The 18,070-nt window shown below is 38.7% G+C and overlaps 1 protein-coding gene across 1 annotated transcript; it reads right to left on the bottom strand.

Moving 5' to 3' along the window:
• Positions 1–1,164: 1,164 nt before the first annotated feature.
• KLF5 (KLF transcription factor 5) lies at positions 1,165–17,876 on the bottom strand. Its single transcript, XM_087813835.1, has 4 exons — positions 17,307–17,876; positions 14,105–14,975; positions 13,023–13,082; positions 1,165–1,449 (listed from the first exon to the last, which is right to left on the bottom strand). The coding sequence occupies exons 1-4, from the start codon at positions 17,565–17,567 to the stop codon at positions 1,271–1,273; spliced, it is 1,371 nt and encodes a 456-aa protein (XP_087669961.1). The 5' UTR covers positions 17,568–17,876; the 3' UTR covers positions 1,165–1,270.
• Between the last annotated feature and the right edge of the window lie 194 nt (positions 17,877–18,070).

Below are 18,070 nucleotides of genomic sequence, written 5' to 3' on the forward strand. Positions count from 1 at the left end.
GCATCACATTACTATTTTATATTGCATATATGTAGCACTTGCTTCCTTAAGTTTTCAACATGTCATCTGTAATTAAAGGTAGACACTGAGTCAGTATGAACAATAGATTAACTAAACTACACTGTAATTTAGGTAAAATTACTGTGTCACTGTATATTACATGCAAAATCCACACAAATTGGCATTTAACCAACAGTACTGCACGAGCAAATAATCTCAGTATATGAAAACTGCATCATAAATTCAACATTTTCATATATGAAAACTGCATCATAAATTCAACATTTTCATATATGAAAACTGCATCATAAATTCAACATTGCCGTGTGAAAACTACAGTAAGTCCTCCTTAAAAATGATACTGTTTAGCTTATTTTAAGAGGTTTAACTTTTGTATATTGTAACTATCTTTAAGCTCGAGTTCACAATTCATATAAAAATGTCTTTCATATTTAAAATAAACCACCCTATTTTAATCAGTGCATTAAATCTGCTTTTTACGTTCATTTGAATGATTATTTCTTTTCCCCTAAAGAAATGAATTTGGTAAGGTTTTTAGAGGTATCTTACCACAATTCTAACTGTAAATGTATTCATGGTTATTTTCAAATTACTTTTGATTTCTCCCCAAAAGAATCTTAAAAAACTTGTAATAAACCTATAGAGCTGATTTGCATATTTACAAAATTTTGAATAGCAAATATAGGCAACTCATATAAAAAACAAAACAAACACTTATTTGTTCAATGGCTATCTGTGAATTGCCAGGTATACTGCGCACCTCTAGGAATTATTCTGTTATCGAAAAACTACTTGATGTCAAGTAAAATCTTGACATACAATCCAGCCTTCTTCCTGTGCCTACCAACTGACTTGTTTACTAAACACAGTCACATTAAATGATGGTGCTTAGGTAAAAACACTGCAAACACACCTTTGACTCCCACCCCCCTCCCCAGGCTGAGATGCGGCTGCCTGTCATGAGATGAAATCTGCTTAAGTAAAGCCATACATTACAGCAAGCATTCCAGATTCTTAGAAGGACCAGACACTTTGGTATTGATACAATGTACTCCCTGTTTTCTCAAATATACAAAATATACATTTCCAGTTTTTCTTTCTTTCTTTCCTTTATATATATATATATATATATATATATATATATATATATATATATATATAGTTAAGTTTGTAGTTTAAAACTTTGCCAAGTGAACTGCAGACGGTCAATGTGAGCGGCACAGGCACGGCAGGCCCGTGGCAGCGGCTCTCAGTTCTGGTGCCTCTTCATGTGCAGGGCCAGGTGGTCGGAGCGGGAGAAGCTGCGGTTGCACACCCCGCACTGGAACGGCTTGGCCCCGGTGTGCTTCCTGTAGTGGCGCGTCAGCTCGTCCGAGCGGGCGAACCTCCAGTCGCAGCCTTCCCAGGTGCATTTGTACGGCTTCTCACCTGTGACAACAGACGAGGAGAAGAGATGAGGCTCGCAAGACAAACGTGGCAGGTACTTACTGCCTGAAAAGAAATTTAAAAAATAAGCATGGTCCAAGAGAAGGAAAGATCATGCATTTTGTTATGGACCCATTTCCCTCAAAGTCATCTAGTAAACAGTCACCGTCTCATAGAATGCTACTTCATTCACCTTTATTATACAAAGAAAATTATACAAAGAAAAAATATTCTGTGTACCACTGAAGAATGAAAAAACTGCAACTTGAAAAGTGCAAGTTGAATCAGTGCTCCTGTATATAAAAACCATAAAATGGCGAAATAGGTTGGGTGGCTTTATCATTACTGTGTGAATACAATGACTATACCAAGAAACCAAAATTAAACGAGTGTAGGACTAATGGCTATAAGATAGCCAAGAGAGGAAAAAATTAAGGGAGGTACATAAGAGGGAGCTTCTCAATCACCAATACAACGAATTTAAGGTCCCACAACTGCAATCCTTTACTTCAAACTGGTCCTAGACGTTTCCAAGTTAGCCAGACTAAAACTTACAGCACATCCAACAGTTCCCTTAACACACAGCCTCCAAAACGGAGTATCAGGGCACTTGCTCTTTGAAATTCACACTAGCACACACACATTCACACCCTTCCATTTTTCAGATGGAAGCAGAACAAAGGCAAGAAAATTTCAAGTTCAATGGTGTTAAAGCTTTATGCATTTGGATATTTAATAAATTCCTCAACCAGATCACAACATTTCATACAGATAAATTTCACTTTGGTAAAGAGTCATGAAACCATAATAATTCTAACATTTGCTGATTCGTGCATTCTTTTTTTCTTTGTAAAGCACTACCCATTTTTATAAATGATTTGCCAAGTTTCTACTATATGCTGGGCACTGAAGGTTTGTAATACAACAGTCAGCGAGACAAAAGTGCCTGGCCTCATGGAGCTTACATGTGTAACATATACTTTAAAAGTCCCCAATCATTCAATCTACCTATTTTTTCACAGCTTTCTTCACTCTAATAGTGAACTGATAACTGAGCTGCTGCCCCACTGCAATTTGCATTACTCCTAATGTTATCTCAAGTTTGCTAATCTCTTAAGACTACTTAATATTTATAATGCAGTCTTAACCCCCCAGTTTTAGAATTAATTAACTCCATTTGAGATCATGTAGTCCCCTAAATAAATCCCAAAACCTAAGAATCTCTCACTGAGCATTAACTAGTAGTTCCTATATGTATGCTTCATTGTTATAATTTTCTATGAATGTTAGTTTAAGATGAGAGTTTGTGAGATAAACTTGCGTATTAAAGTACTGTTTGCTTACGGCTGAGTTTCAAATGGATACCTTTTAAAACTCGGAATAGTCAAACTCTGAAATTCCTTTTAAAGTGTCTTCTTCTAAAAGAGAAGAACCTCAGAGTTGCCTTGAACACTGGTCTCCATGAAACTCGACCACCTTTCTGCCTGATTTAGCAGTGTCATATTCAGGAAGTTGTAAGATTACTCAACTGTGTCCAAATTTTAAGACACTGCCTACGTCAACTAAGATTTCTACAGCTTGTGCTTAATATAGTTTTGCTATATTGTCAATTAATATCCCATGAGACTTCTCTTTCAACTCCTTATGGTGTGCATCCTGAGCCACCTTTCCTCTGGCTCTGAACCAAGACACAATTATTTTTATTTTTTAAATTCCCTCTTTGGTTCCTACCACTCTGTTTGTAAAACAGACATCACAATTCCTGAATGGTTTTTTTCTTCTCATAGTAAATTCGAAGATTTTAAGCTAATACACTCAAACCTTTTAAGTAACCAAAGAAATAAAACACCTTCTTTCACTTTTATTCATTTAATCTGTTTAATATATAAATATGTCTTAACACTAGCAGTAAAGGTAGCTATCACTCTTGAAGATGTAAATCAAATAGAAAAAAATTAACTTTTTGCACGTGTGTTTTTGTTCCTCGTGAAAAATAAATTCACAAAAACAAACATGTTGTTTAAATACTTTACTGTCATTTAATGAAAAATTATTGCTGATGTCTGAGGCAAGGAAAAAAAATTCCTGAAGTGCCCCAATTTTAAAAACCATTCTAGTCTTTTGAACTTATTTAATAGCAAGAAAACTCAATTTCCAGATTTTAAGAAACAAGGGACACTAGACTCTTTTTGTTCACTATTTTTATTGGCTATAAAACAATAAACTGCACTAATATTTTTTAAAGTTTACTTTACTGATTGATTGGAAAACGGTAGCTATTAAACTTCCTAAAACATTTGGGGCTTTGCTCCCAATTTACGCACATCCCTATATAGGTTGTTCAGCCAAGAATACTAGCAGTGTCTGGGACATTAGTTATGAGGATCAAGTCTTTACTATAAAAGCAAGGACAACTGTTCCCCACTTGGGGCAGTTTCTATGGGATTTGTTCAAGTGTCAACACTGCTCAAGTAAAACACTGTAGAGGAAGCCGGTACCCAATTTCTGGCCCAATAGCCGATTCATGCCTTTATTCCTCAGCCAGAAACACTATGCACAGTACTTCTGGGAAACCAAACTGACTTCCTTTAAGTTATTTCAACAGGATAGAGCTTTCAAAAGTTTAATTGGATTTTTACAGAATCCTTTTCCAATACCACCAATTTAAAATATTTAGTTAAGCTCTTTCAACATCCACTGTATTTTTAAGTTCTCATGCTGTTAATGTGAAACTTTCCAAAGGCAAAAAAGAAAAAAGTGGTAAGTTTGTACAGCATAGAAAACAAGCTTCCACTTTATCTCTCAAATAAAGATGTATTTTCTCATTCTATTTTAAAATTACTAGGACTATTTTGCTAGGAATCCCTAGTCTTTAAAAAAAAAAATGTTCAAGTTAAACGTACACATTATCCATACTGATAAAGTCTATCAATATATTTTATAAAAATGTTAAGCAAAAACATTTCCAGTGAAAGGCAGGCACAGGCACAAACATCTGTCAAGCACATATTCCAGAGTCAGGCATTTCTCATTATTTCACTGAATCCTCACAGTAACTCCATGAGTTAGAAGCCAAATGATGAGCTCCACAGTAAGAATCCTACCCTGCCACTTATCCTTAATGTCCTACTTAAATCCTCCATTAGCAAACATAAATATGCTCTATATGAATGATTTAAGGAACACATAGATATTGTTCAAATTTAAAGATTCCAAAGCTACTTCTGAAGGTCAGTTAAGGAACAGCATAATGGACGCAGAACAGGCCTGGACCCAGACCATCTCCACAGGGTCCGCAGTGGACACCCACCCACCTTCCAGGGCCTGTGGGGTCCTGAAAACTGATCTGTGCTGGTGTTGAGAGCCCCCAAATATTATCTAATAATGGTTCCCGGGGCTAAGTGAATTTCAGTGAGTTAGCAGAACAATATATTTCTGAAGTATTCCAAAAATCTTTAGTGATGAACAAATTATCTTACTTTTCCTCCCTCTGATAAACAGAAAAAAAATGACTTCTGACCCTAGCACAATAGAATGGGAGGTTTCTCTGCTCTGCTGAACATATTCAATAGACTGATACACCAAGGCCTTTCCCTAGAATGTTCCACACAAATTCTTCTAACGAAAGAAAAGTATCATAGATGAAAACAGTTCTTAGTTATTTTATGTGACTTTTTAAGTTTATTACAGCATATTTACACATCTGGTTTCCTTTCTAAAGGCTAAAAGACGATCCAAATCAATGATCTGATAAAGGCTAAAAACAATCAGAATTAAAGCCAATATTTAGTTAACAACAGTGTAACCTGTACTAAATGACTTGCAAAATACAAGTAAGACTTGGTCTCTGGCTTCAAAGAACTTAAAATCCATATCCTATTCTGAGACCCAAAACAATGCAAACTGTTAAAGTGGAATAAAAACCATTTCAATAACTAGTACTTACTCTTAATTCTTAAAATGTAAGTCCTGAAACTCAAAATGAGCTCTTATTTCAGGAGGAAAATATTTTCATACAATTCAGTAATAATTTTTTCTATCATTAGAGACACAGAATTTAGAGTCTGAAACAGTCTCTATATATTTTAAATGGTAAAGAAATAAACATTAATCCCCAAATAAAAGAAACTCATGAATATTAGATATCTAAAAAAAGATTAAGTAGGATGATTTATTTGGGCTCATTAATTCATATTTTTATATATCATGCCAGTAATTTTCCATTTAAAAAGCCTTTTTACTAAAGCTTGCTGCAATACATCTACAGTTGGAACAGAAGGGTAGGCAGTTCATTTCAAAGATTAGTATTATTAATATTTATAAAACGCATCTAGTATTTACTAGATATATAATATCCCTGTCAATAATGTACCCATTTAAGCAAAAGGGTTACTTTAAAGGATATATTAAGAAAACCTTTTCTTCCTCCCTGGTTGGTCAATTTGTATTTATCTCTTTAAAATCTGATTGACCTTTTACCACTTCAGAACCTCTGAATAGTCCGGGGGAGATCACTTCTCTGTGGTGTCACCAGCATCACTTAAATTCCTTCTGAATGACTGATTTGCACTTGCATATATATTGTTGTATGAAGGCTTCAAATAGCTCTATTTTGCCTCCTTAATTGGCTTTCAAAGTTCCGCAAGGGAAGAGACTGTCTTCTATTCCAGCTGTAAATGCCACACTTCTCTAATACTTCTTTAGAACAATCACATATTTGGCCTAAATCTGACCAATTTGGTTATTTTCATTCATGAAAAGAAGGGAAAGTATGAGAGACAGGAAAGCATCTAGTGTGAGTCTATGGACTGTCCCTTTTTTATGGCCCCACCTGCAACAGGGCTTTGCCCGCTTCTATTCTGCCCAAGACCACTGAGGATATCTGACTAAATGTGCGTTTACATGAGAATCATGCTTTTTGCCCCTTCAGGAGGCCATGTTCAGAATCAGTTACTATTCATACTATAGTTGTACAGTGATAAACTCTATATAAACAAGTTTTCTTTTATAGTATCGGGCTGCATTTGATGAAAACGAAGAAGTTATGGAGGCCCTACTGCTGATCAGAGGCAGTGAGGTAACCTCTCCTAGGAACATCTGCCAGATCTAAAGGGGGATGGAGCCCGGCCCACGTGACTCAGCAGCTGAGTGTCAACCAAGGATCCAGGAGATCCCAGTTCAATTCCCGGGCACATGCTTGGGTTGTAGGCTCAATCCCCAGTCAGGGATGTGCAGGGGAAAGGCGATCAAAGACGATCAATGACAACTCTCTCATCATTGATGTTTCCATCTCTCTCTGAAATCAGTAAAGACATACTTTAAATAAATGGGGATGGATAGGTGGGGATACTCTGTCAAGGTTCACAGTCTATATTCCAGCAGAACGAACCTCTAGGCTCCTAAGCTACTGCTACTTCTCCTGAGGGTTCTCAACAAAAAAAATGGAAAACATCCTCTATCATTAACAGTGTTAATGAAATGAAATACCAATTGTTGAGTCTAAAGACAACACTCGGATTCACTTTCTCATAATAAGAGCCCAAACCAATTTTTTTAAAAAAGTATTGAAATATTTTACCTTTTCTTTAACAAAACAGAATTCCATTTTATCAGTTTTCCACTACTGAATGAGTACGAAATATCCTTTCTTTTTTCCATCACCATTTATCCCCATAACCCTCTTCCATTTTCCACCTACCCCTATCCCCATGGCAATTAGCAATCACCACACTGCTGTCCGTATCCACAAATTCTTTCTTTTTTGCTCAATCCCCCTCACCAGAGCTGTGTGCCTGCTCTCTGAGTCTGTCTCTATTTTGCTTGCTAGTTCAGTTTGTTCATTAAATTCCACAGATGAGTGAAATCATATGGTACTTGTCTTTCTTTGGCTGGCTTATTACTTTCTTTTAATTTGCATTTAATGTGGAAACCTTGACCAGGAGGATTCCTCCCAACTCAAAGGTTTGCATTCATAAAGTTAGTCAAAAAGAAATGTATTCTTGCCCGGCTGGGCGTGGCTCAGCGGTTGAGCGTCAACCCAGGATTCAGGTGATCAGGGTTTGATTCCCGGTCAGGGCACATGCCCGGGTTGCAGGCTCGATCCCCAGTCAGGATCGTGCAGGAGGCAGCCGATCAATGACTCTCTCATCACTGATGTTTCTATCTCTCTCCTTTCCTCTCTCTGAAATCAATAAAGATATATTTTTTTAAAAAAAGAAATGTATTCTTCTACCTAGATGTTTTCTAATGGAAGTTATCCACAGTGTACTTCTAAAACAGTAAGCTACCCTTAATTAGAATTGTTGGAGATCCTTGGAAATAAATAATACAGGCTGACAGAATAAGAATGCTGCTACAGAGATACTTTTACTAAAGTAGGACATTACTTTGTTCCTAATCTTTCACCAGAAAAGATGTAGGTCATCAAGTAAACAGCTACTACATTCTATAGAACTAAAAATATCTGCCAAAGTAAAAATCTTGGGTGATTAAATTGTTGCTCTAAAAAATTGTATTTTCTCTACCATTACAGCTGATTGTCTCTATTCTCAACTTCAGCAATTCTATTTCATCTACTTAGGAATTATCTTCTTCTCCCACTAGTTTATAAGAAAAGGGACGATATTATTCTCTTTGGATTCTCTACAAGATGAGTCAAAAAAAATGTTTGCTTAATCAAATTAAACTTCTTAACCTTTGACAAGCTTTATCATCGCAGAACAAAAATTTCCTATCTAAATGTTTTTTGGATGAAAGAACAAGTCACAAAGCAAAGTTTAATCTTCCCAATGAGAGTCATTAGAAAGAAATTGTATCTAAGCTTTCAAACTCATAAATACCTTTCCAGAGGTCTGAAATCAGCAAGTCTCTTAAACCACTACTTTTTTCACATAAGCTTGAAATTGTGAATACATAAAATAAAGCTATAAATGAAAGTAAGTTAAGAAGGTTTAACTAGTAACATCTAACACTACAGGCTAAATATGGTACTTTCTCCTGCATAGTTTTGAAATACAGTCTCAAAAAATCATTGGGCACTAAATTCCATCCTACAAAACTTTTAACCTCTACCAGTAACACACAGGTTACACATTTAGCCAACACTGATCCCTAGATCCAAATTGTATCATTCATCTCCATTAAGCCCATATGTAATTTTATGTGTGTGTGGGTGTGTGTGTGGGTGTGGGTGTGGGTGTGGGTGTGTGTATTCTCATGCTGGTTTTAGCTCTAAATAATTTTCTAATGAAGTTAAATCCTTTATATTTTTAAGTCTTTCCCTCTTTCCACAGTTCCATAAGAAAAAGAAATAACTCATTTTCAGAACATTTTCAATATTTCTTTTAGTGGGGAAGTGCAAGGAATAAAAACCTTTATTGTCAATACTGTCAATATTTTTAAATAAAAAGTTATACCTAGTATATTTAACACATAATAATGCAGAGCAAAGAATTATACAGAAAGTTATACCTAAGGATTTTTTAATACCCAAACTGAAACAAATCAATACTTACCAACAAATCTCGAGCAGAGATTATGTATTATAAAGCATACATAGTAATATCTTACTATAAATGTCATTAGGAAGTAGTGTCCTACATAACCGGGTAAGGCAGAACATGGGAATACACCCCCTTACCAATCAGGCTTGGGCTAAAAATCTTTCTAAGACTCACTGTAGAATCCAGAACACAACTCACTGTGAAATGCAAAACTAACTGTATAGTGCTTTCCTCAAAGAGTCCATTTTGTGTTCCCATCCTATTTGTAGATTTCCATTTTCTTTTGTGGGGTTGTTTCCAAATGTCCTTTTTGTGTCAACCCTTGGCAGGCCATTTTGGGATCATTTAGTGCACCCTTAACACAGCTCATGCAGAGTCTGGGTCTAAAGGATACTTGAGCCAAGTGTATGTACTGCTCAAAGACTTCTCTGTACAACTCAACTACTCATTTTCTGCCCCGTTCCAGAGAGCTGAGACTGATAAATGATCTAAAAATGTTACTATACCCCAATTTCCCAACTGCTTTAGCATATTCTCTAGGGTTAAGTGCACATTCACATATGTGACTACAACCACTAGATTTCAAACAGCTGTAGTGAGTTCACTATTTACTTTTTCAGAACTTTTTCTTTGGAAAGTACTTTTTACTAACATGTAAACACAAGTTTCAAAGAAATTTCCACATTCAATGTAAAAGAAATATTTTAACTTATGGTACTCATAGGAATACCCAAAAACCAGTACCAGCAGAAGAAAAATTTTCAATTTCTTGCAAATTTTTCTTTGTGTATAGTCTGGGTTATTTTAAATCTTCATTATGAAATTAAAGGTAGTCAGGTATATGAACAGAAATGACTATAATGCTGGTTGCAGTAGATTTTTCTGTTTTATTCATATATCGGTTTAACAGGTATGTTGATTTGTAAGGGCAAAATGGTATGTGAGGTTTTTTTAAAGGGTGCTTGGGAGCAACTTTTAAATAGTGGCAATCAGTATACATCACGAGGCACACACAAGTTTCAGTAATATTCACATTTAAGTGCTGTTAAAAGTACAAATATTTAGATTTGGAAATTTACCACTTCTTGACACTGCTGCCTAAAAGCAGCCACAATTATGTCTAACCAGAGGCATGGCATGACATTACAAGTAACACACACACACCCCAATAAGGGGTACCTTTATAAGCACTATATCATGTATATAAAGATACAACACATTTTTAAATGAAATACAATTATTTCCTAGAATGGAATCAGACATTTTGTCTAACCATACAAAGATAGAACTTTGTATTATTTGTACACTTTCTGAATAAAAAAAAAAAGGATATGAACTTAGAAAAACCTGAATGCTATGAGACTTCTGGTTCAGGAAAGTATCTTCTACTCTTTCATCCAAAATTGTTTTTAAAAGGTCTTGTTTTGAAAAGACTATTTCCTTATGTTCAATTTGCAAGTCAAGTTAAGAAGCATCTACAGTCTAAAAATTCAGAATAAGCAATTAAATAGAACTCAGATGTAGGTTGTTTTAATTGCTTAAGTCATTTTTAAAGCATACGGTAACCTGACATTTTAAAGTATTTACAATTACATTCCAAAGAAATGCTAAAGTGCTTCACATTCTGCCTGCAAAATGGCAATCATTTAAAAAATAACTTTTATATCATCAAATAGAAGATCAACATTCCCATATAAATTGTTTTTTAAATTCCCTAAGTTGGGCAGGGGAAACAGAAAGAAAACGAAAAAAGATATTAAATGAGAGAAGTACTTTAGAAATGCCTGGGCCTTAAAAGGAAGAAGGAAAAATAAAAAAAACCCAAGCCTTTCCTGGCTTCAGATACTTTCATTAGAAAAACAACAGGCAGGGTGGGGAGGGCGCAATGAGAGAGGAAATTTTAAAAGGCATTGTCTAGAAACTAGAAATGAGGAGAAAACAACCTCAATGCTCTATGATTACCCAAGAACGGGTTTAGCCAGATGAACAAGTCTGTTACAAACCCTCCCCAAGGCATCTGAAAGACTATCAAACAAAACTTTATTAAACTGGATTAAATGGTCTCACTCATTAGATGTTGATGACCACACGTTTATGGTCAGGTGAAAAAAGTTGATGCATGGGACCCAAACTAGGCCTAGGTCCTCTTTTTAGTTTGTTTTTATTAGTACAAGCATTGTTAAGACAACCTACTATTAAATTTCTTTGCCAGCAGGTCAAGTTCCAGAATTGCAGGTATAAGCATTCAGAGCACTAAACCCTGACTTGCAGGGGTTGCAAAGGCCATTTAGATATGCTCTGACTACATCCCTGCAATAGCCCTTGATTACATCTCTATATGCAATTGCACCCCTCTTTTATTAGGAGACTTTAACCTCATGAAAAACATGTTCCCTCCTATCTCTCCTTTCAAGGACTTTCAAAGAAGAAAAACAATAGTCTGAACATTTCAAAGTTACTTTACTTCCCCTTAATCAAAAGTCAGGTAAAAAGCTGTTTCCAATGTTTTCTTCCTTAACATATATTCTACAAAAGGATATTTTAGCATTTCTACATGTAATGTGTTCTTGGCCTTGTCATTTGTATTTTGAAAACTTTAGACTGAGTTTATTCTACTCTTAGTAGGTGTTTGTTGAACTATATGAACTATAAATATAATTTCTACTTTGGGCTTCTTGCATAGGATCTTTCACTTGTTATAATCAACTTGTCTACATCTAAAAACAGCAGGCAAAAACAACCCATTTCATTGATAAATACAGGCGATGTTTTTTCTTTAAAAGCAGTTTTTCAGAAAGCCCTGGAATCGACCATGTTGTTGCCAACACTATTTAGGTTTTAATAAGTAGTGTTGATCACTGGGATAGCAAGCAACACTGCACAGGCATACAAAATGTCTGCAGCCTTATTTCTCTTAGTGCTGTGTCTCAGCACTGACCTTGGTTCAAAGCCTTTTGCTTTTTAATGCAGCAGTTAGAGATAACTACTTCATTTATCAAAACTCAATTTCCATAGTAACATCTAGCCTGGGGAGATTTAAGTCCTCACACTAATCCAACAACCCATTCAAAGGAACTGTTGAATACTCTGGTTTCCATAGTAATGATGGAATAAAACATTTTGCTAGGTCATTGCTTTTATTAGCAAACTTATTCTTTGAACTTTAGGTAAGGCTGTGTTTAATGAGAGAAAATAAAACATAATCACTTCGTATAAGTTCTTTCCTTTAAAGCTGCCTTTTAACCAAAATCATAAATAGTAACCATCTATATGTTTGAAAATGTTCTGGGTATTTGGAGGTTTCGAAAGTACACCACCTAGTTTCATCCTAAAATGGGTTCTGATACAAAGTTTTCAAATTAAAAAGCGTTTAAAGGTGATTATATACATGACATAATAAATACTTTATAACATTTTTATTTTATTTTATTTTATAAAATTAAAGGGGCTACATTTAAAAGCACACTTTGAAAAAGAATGAAATATAAGCTAGAATAAAGTCTCTCAAACGCATCAAATGTGGGCTGGGGCAGGGTGTAGAAAAACTTTTAAACCATGACCCCTCATCTGTCTGATTTTAATACTGTGCAATTTCAGCTCTTTCATCACGCACAGAAAACATGCTAAACATTGATATTTTAGGTAAAGGTAACGTATTAAGCAGTTATGCTTTACATGCTAAATGGAAAAGTTTTTAGTGTTTAATATAGCTTTACAGAAGCCAACTGATTTGTTAAAGAAAAAATGAGTTACATTTTTTCCCTTCATGATAAGAAATAGCAGTGCCATTACAAGTTTTAAAATCCATTAGTAAACATCGTTGTTTACATTTTTGGGTAATTAATTCTATGTAAGGTGACAGGGCAAGGCCTTAGTGAGGGAACATAAGCCATCCTGGAACCAGACTTTTTCACTGAACTGAATTTTGAGCCAAGCCAGGGCTGAAAAGGTAGGCCATTAAAAAATAAAAGTTGACAGAAGAAAGAAGAGATCAAACAAGTGTTGGCTTTTAAAAGGATGAATACCACTTACGCTATTTACACAACTCGCAGAATTAACAAGAAAATTACATACCAGTATGAGTCCTCAGGTGAGCTTTTAAATGAGAAGACTTCGTATAAACTTTTGTGCAGCCTAAAAATAAAGCAGGAGAGAAACAGCTTGTCATTTTGGAGATCCTTTGAAACCTTTACATTTGATGATTCAGAGTTTAAAATCTGGCTTTAAAGAAGAAATCTCTCATGCTAGGTATCTGAAGCTTCAGTTTCAAAAAAGCACTCCCCTATTACCTTATTAAGGGTATTAAAGTGATTTGCTTTATGTATGTTATCACTTTAGCAGAAAGAGGATAATTAAGCCAAGCTACAAATGGGAAATGTGTTTATATTCCAGTAGGTGCTTTATAGCAGTAACACATACTTCAGCAATATAAAATTTTTAATGGCTCCAGAGCTGACAATGTTAACCATTATCCAAGATGACTGCCATTTTCTGTTCTCCATTTCTTGTTTTTTGTTTTTTTTTTTTTTCATTTAGTATGTCATGTCATATCATGTACCATAGTCAATAAATTATACCCTGTATTATTCATAAACTAGCTTATGCCAGCAACTTGCAGATATATTCATTACCGTCATCAGTTAATATTTTGGGCCACATATCTCATTCAAGAATGAGCACATGGCTCATATGCTATCAGAACTACCCTTAAATCTATTCTGTAGACAGTTTCATCTTATAGCAGCCCACTAAATCCCCACTTCATTACCACACCATATTTTCTCCTACCTTACTTAAGTAATCTCTTTTCAGGGTACTTAATTTAGAATTAAAAGCTCCAATTTATGATTAGAGATTGTTATGGGAAACAAAATAACTCAAAATTCTAATTTTTATTTACTATTAAAGAGAAAATATCTAAGTAACTTTTTCCCAGAATATTCTAGCCTTTTTCTTTTTTAACATCAAACAAGCACCAGACAAACGGTACATACTGTTTACGGCACTGAGACTGGGATATGAAAAGAACAAAGGTGATTTTTATTGTCAAGCACTACTTTCCTATGTAAACTTTGTAAATTTAAAACTTGAGTTTGGAAAAAGGCACACACACAAACATGAAATGCATGATGCTTCAACCAGGTAGGATCACATACCAGGGTAATCGCAGTAGTGGATGCGTCGTTTCTCCAAATCGGGGTTACTCCTTCTGTTGTATCTGACAGGTTGGATGTTTTGCGAATTAACTGGCAGGGTAGCAGGTAAATTTGGATTGTGAATTGCCAGTTTAGAAGCAATTGTAGCAGCATAGGATGGAGGTGGTGTTAAATTCTGGAGCATCTCTGCTTGTCTATCTGGACTTCCAGGCTCTGAGCTTGGTGGTGACGGGGGAAAGTAAGTGGCCTGTTGTGGAAGGAACTGACTTGGCATTGTGTATGTGCAAGGGGGCATGCCCTGGAATTGTTTCATCGTAGTCTGCGGAACAGCAGAGGTGTGTGTGTTAAGGCCTGCCATGGCGGCTGACATAGAAACATTGAGAGTGTCCATTACTGCTGTCTGGTTTGTAGAACTGGGCATATCTAGATCCGGTGTATTCAGTAGCTGGTACAGATGGCCCTGGGGGGGGACAGAAAGATGAAGATCTGGTGTAGGAAGTTCTTGTTTGATGAAAATATTGTTCACCTCTGGAGCTGCGGTCTGGTGTGAGCTGAATATACTGGTGAACTCAGGGAGGGCCTGGGTTGGGGCCGGAGGAGGGGCAGTCGTTTCACTCTGGTGGCTGAAAATGGTAACAGGTTCTGTCTTGATGTGTGTTACACACGGTCTCTGGGATTTGTAGAGGCCAGTTCTCAGGTGAGTGATGTCAGGGAGGAAGACGTTCATGTTGATACTGTAAGGTAACCCTTCACTGTCAGTGAAGAACTGGTCTACGACTGAGGCACTGTCTCGTCTATACTTTTTATGCTCTGGAATTATAGAAACTGGAGGAAGCTGAGGTGTCAGATACTTCTCCATTTCACATCTTGTCTAAAAAAAAAAAGAGAGAGAGACAAACATGCATAATCCACCTAATTCATCATTTCAAGGACAAACAAAAGGTGCTTACTAAAAATTCCCCAGTGATCCCTGTGAAAAGTACTTGGGCAAACTCGTAAGTGTTGCTTATAAACACGTATCAGGTTTGTCAATTGTGTAATAACTGGTTCACCAAAACCTTACGAAACTCTGTAAAACATGTACTTGGTAAAATCGCTCCCACAATCAACCGGACAAAAAGTGAATGAGGCAAATCAAGAAAAAAGGAAGCAAACAGAAAACACACTCCTTTCTGACTCAAGAATATAGCACACCTTCTTGTCACTCATATACAAGCAGGATTCCCTGCCCCATGGCACAGTTAAGTTTGCACCTGAAGTCCAGTATTATAATATTGCCAAGCTACCTCAATTCTGTTCATGTCATACAGGTTTTTAGTGTGCGTGTGTTTTAACTAAGGAAACCTTAAATATGATATTGCAAAGTTGTGAGGTGGTGTTTTTTTTTCTTGGATAGATATTGCTGAAATATCTAATATAAAACATATTCCTTGGCTATTTCCGTGTCTTTTTCCGTTTGCAGTTCAATGGAAACCTACATACAATGTTTTGATCAAAACATAGTATCTACTGAAAGAACAAGCTCACGCTCAACATTTGATCTAAACGTTGATTTTAATCAGCAGATTCTGTAATTGGTTAATATGATAATGAAACGTTCCTATTCATATCCCTATCTAAAACAGATCTTTAATTACCTAGGGGAAAATCACTCCCTTGGTAGAGTGGTGCTAAGGAGCCTGTGGGTGGGGAGAAGCTGCCCTATGGCTAGCACAGTCATCAGCAAAACATTTATCATGTACTCCTCAGTGGGACAGTGCTACATTCCCCCTTACTCTGTAAAAAGCTCAGTCATACCTTATACTCTTGGTGTCTCCGAAGCAAAAAATTGATAAACTGAAATAACCAAATAGTTTCCAAGTGGTGATTTTTTTAAAGAACATAATCCAGCTTATAGCAAGTCTTAGTCTTTTTACAACTATCTTCTCTCCCAGTATAACAGAAACTTAACTCCTCTTTTAGCACCGAAAAGGAAAATTATAAAGAAAAAAAAAAAAAAAATACACCCTAACTAGATGGCTCATTGAACGATTAACCGTGACATCTTAATCGGTGAATAATACAGTCATTTTTTGCTACTACTTAATTCCAGAAGTATTTCAAATCGGACCTCGTATCATTCTGTGAGGATGCAGACGCGGTTTACCGGATAAACACGATTTAAAAATAAAAATTAACACTCTGATCATGTGAGTCATCTCTCTGACAAATGCCACTGTGTCCTTTCCTAACACGGCGACACTCGCAGACCCCCCGGCGTAGGAGCAGAGTAGCAAATATTCCGTATACCGAGGGGCTATTAAATGAAGCGTCTTGAAATAAACCGAACTAAACCCTCTCGTGCACTTCGCTCCCGTGATGGTTAGTGGTTTCTGATTTTAGCTCTTCCAGCTGTTTGTGTGTGGGTATGTTTCCAATTTTTTTTTCTCCTTGGGACAGGCTAAAAGTCCCGGGAAGTTTTTTCTGGGCTATATGACTCCCCTGCGTGGGCGAAAGAAACAGGCGGTTGCTCTAATTCGGCTGCCGGGCAAGTGTAAAAGCCAACTGCCAGCTTTCAACGCGGCTCCCCGAGGAAATTTACGCGCACATGAAGAAAACAACACCCGGCTTTCTTTTTAAGTAAAAAAAACAAGCACTCCAATACAACCTCTGCTTTTCAGGCCTCCCAAAGGCAGCCCCACGATCGCGCCTAAAGCAGGGTGAGCCAACAGGTAAGAAAATAGGACTCCGGGGGGGGGGGGGGCAGACCCCTCCCGGCACCCCGATTTGCCTTTCCACTTAGCGCCAGACGACGTGGGACCGGGAGGGGGGACCACCAAAGCCGCTGCGCTCAGAAGCGTGGGGAATTAAGGCGAAAGGCAGAATTTAAGTTGGGCGTGAGGTACGAGGTCTGATCCTCCAAACGTAAGAAAAAAAAAACAAAGGTGCGGGGGAGCACCCAGTTTTCTCTTTAACCTTTCCCGGACGGACCCGCCAGGGTCCCCTAGGACCCCTACCCCCCCTCCACATCGGCCCACTTTCTCCCTGCGAAATGCGGGCGCCCGGCTAAGAGCCCAGGAGGGCAGGGTGGGGCTGCTCACCCCAGCTCGGGCTCCGGGTGAGCCCCGACGCGCGCCCCAGCCTGGAGCGGCCCCTGTCGCCCGCGCGTCGCAGCGGCGGGACACGCCCGAGCCCCGGGACGGAGGGAAGCGGCTCTTCCTACCTGGACCAGCTCCTCGGGAGGCAGCCGAGGGCCCGCGGCGGGCGGCGGCGCTGGCTGCGGAGGCTGCGGGGGCGCGGGCTGCGCCTGCGGGTGGTGGTGCGGGTGCTTCAGCTCCTCGCCAGAGAAGAGCGCCGCATCGCGGGCCGGGTTCGCGGGGCCCAGCACGGGCTTGAGCTGCGCGAACACCGGCTCGTCCTGCGGGGCCGGCGGCTGGGGCACGGGTCCCAGGCGGGCGCTCATGGATAACACCCGCGTAGCCATGGGCACTCGGGGGGCGGCTCCGGTCGCTGGGCGCGAGTCGAGCGCGCTTCCCACTTCGCGCACGCTGGCTCAGGCCGGCGAGCTCCACGCGGGGCCGCGGGCGGAGGAGGGGAGGCTCCGGGCGAAGGAGGGGAGGCTCCGGACGGACCCCTCAGCGGACGGTAGGCGCGGTTTTCGAAGGCGCGCACGAAAAGCCAAACTCTTCCGCTCCGCCACGCGTAAACGCCGACGTCCTCCGGGCGGCCACTTTCTCCCGCCCCGCCCCGCCTCGCTCTCGCACTTGCCGGAGCCCGCTCCCGCCACCGCCGGTCTGCGCGAGCGAGCTGCGAACGCGCGTACCTGCCCCGCGACTGCTGACACTTGACGCCCGCGTCTATTTTACCCAACTCCGGGTGGGCGTGGCCCGCCAGCCTGACTGGCAGCGCCGCGGCGAATCCTGACGCCCAGAGGCCGACCTGCCCGGAGCAGCTAGCCTATGAGAAGGAAGAAGCTCTCCCAGAGCG

The sequence above is a fragment of the Miniopterus natalensis genome, chromosome 2 (assembly GCF_054644295.1).
Source record: "Miniopterus natalensis isolate mMinNat1 chromosome 2, mMinNat1.hap1, whole genome shotgun sequence".
Classification (NCBI taxonomy): domain Eukaryota; kingdom Metazoa; phylum Chordata; class Mammalia; order Chiroptera; family Miniopteridae; genus Miniopterus; species Miniopterus natalensis.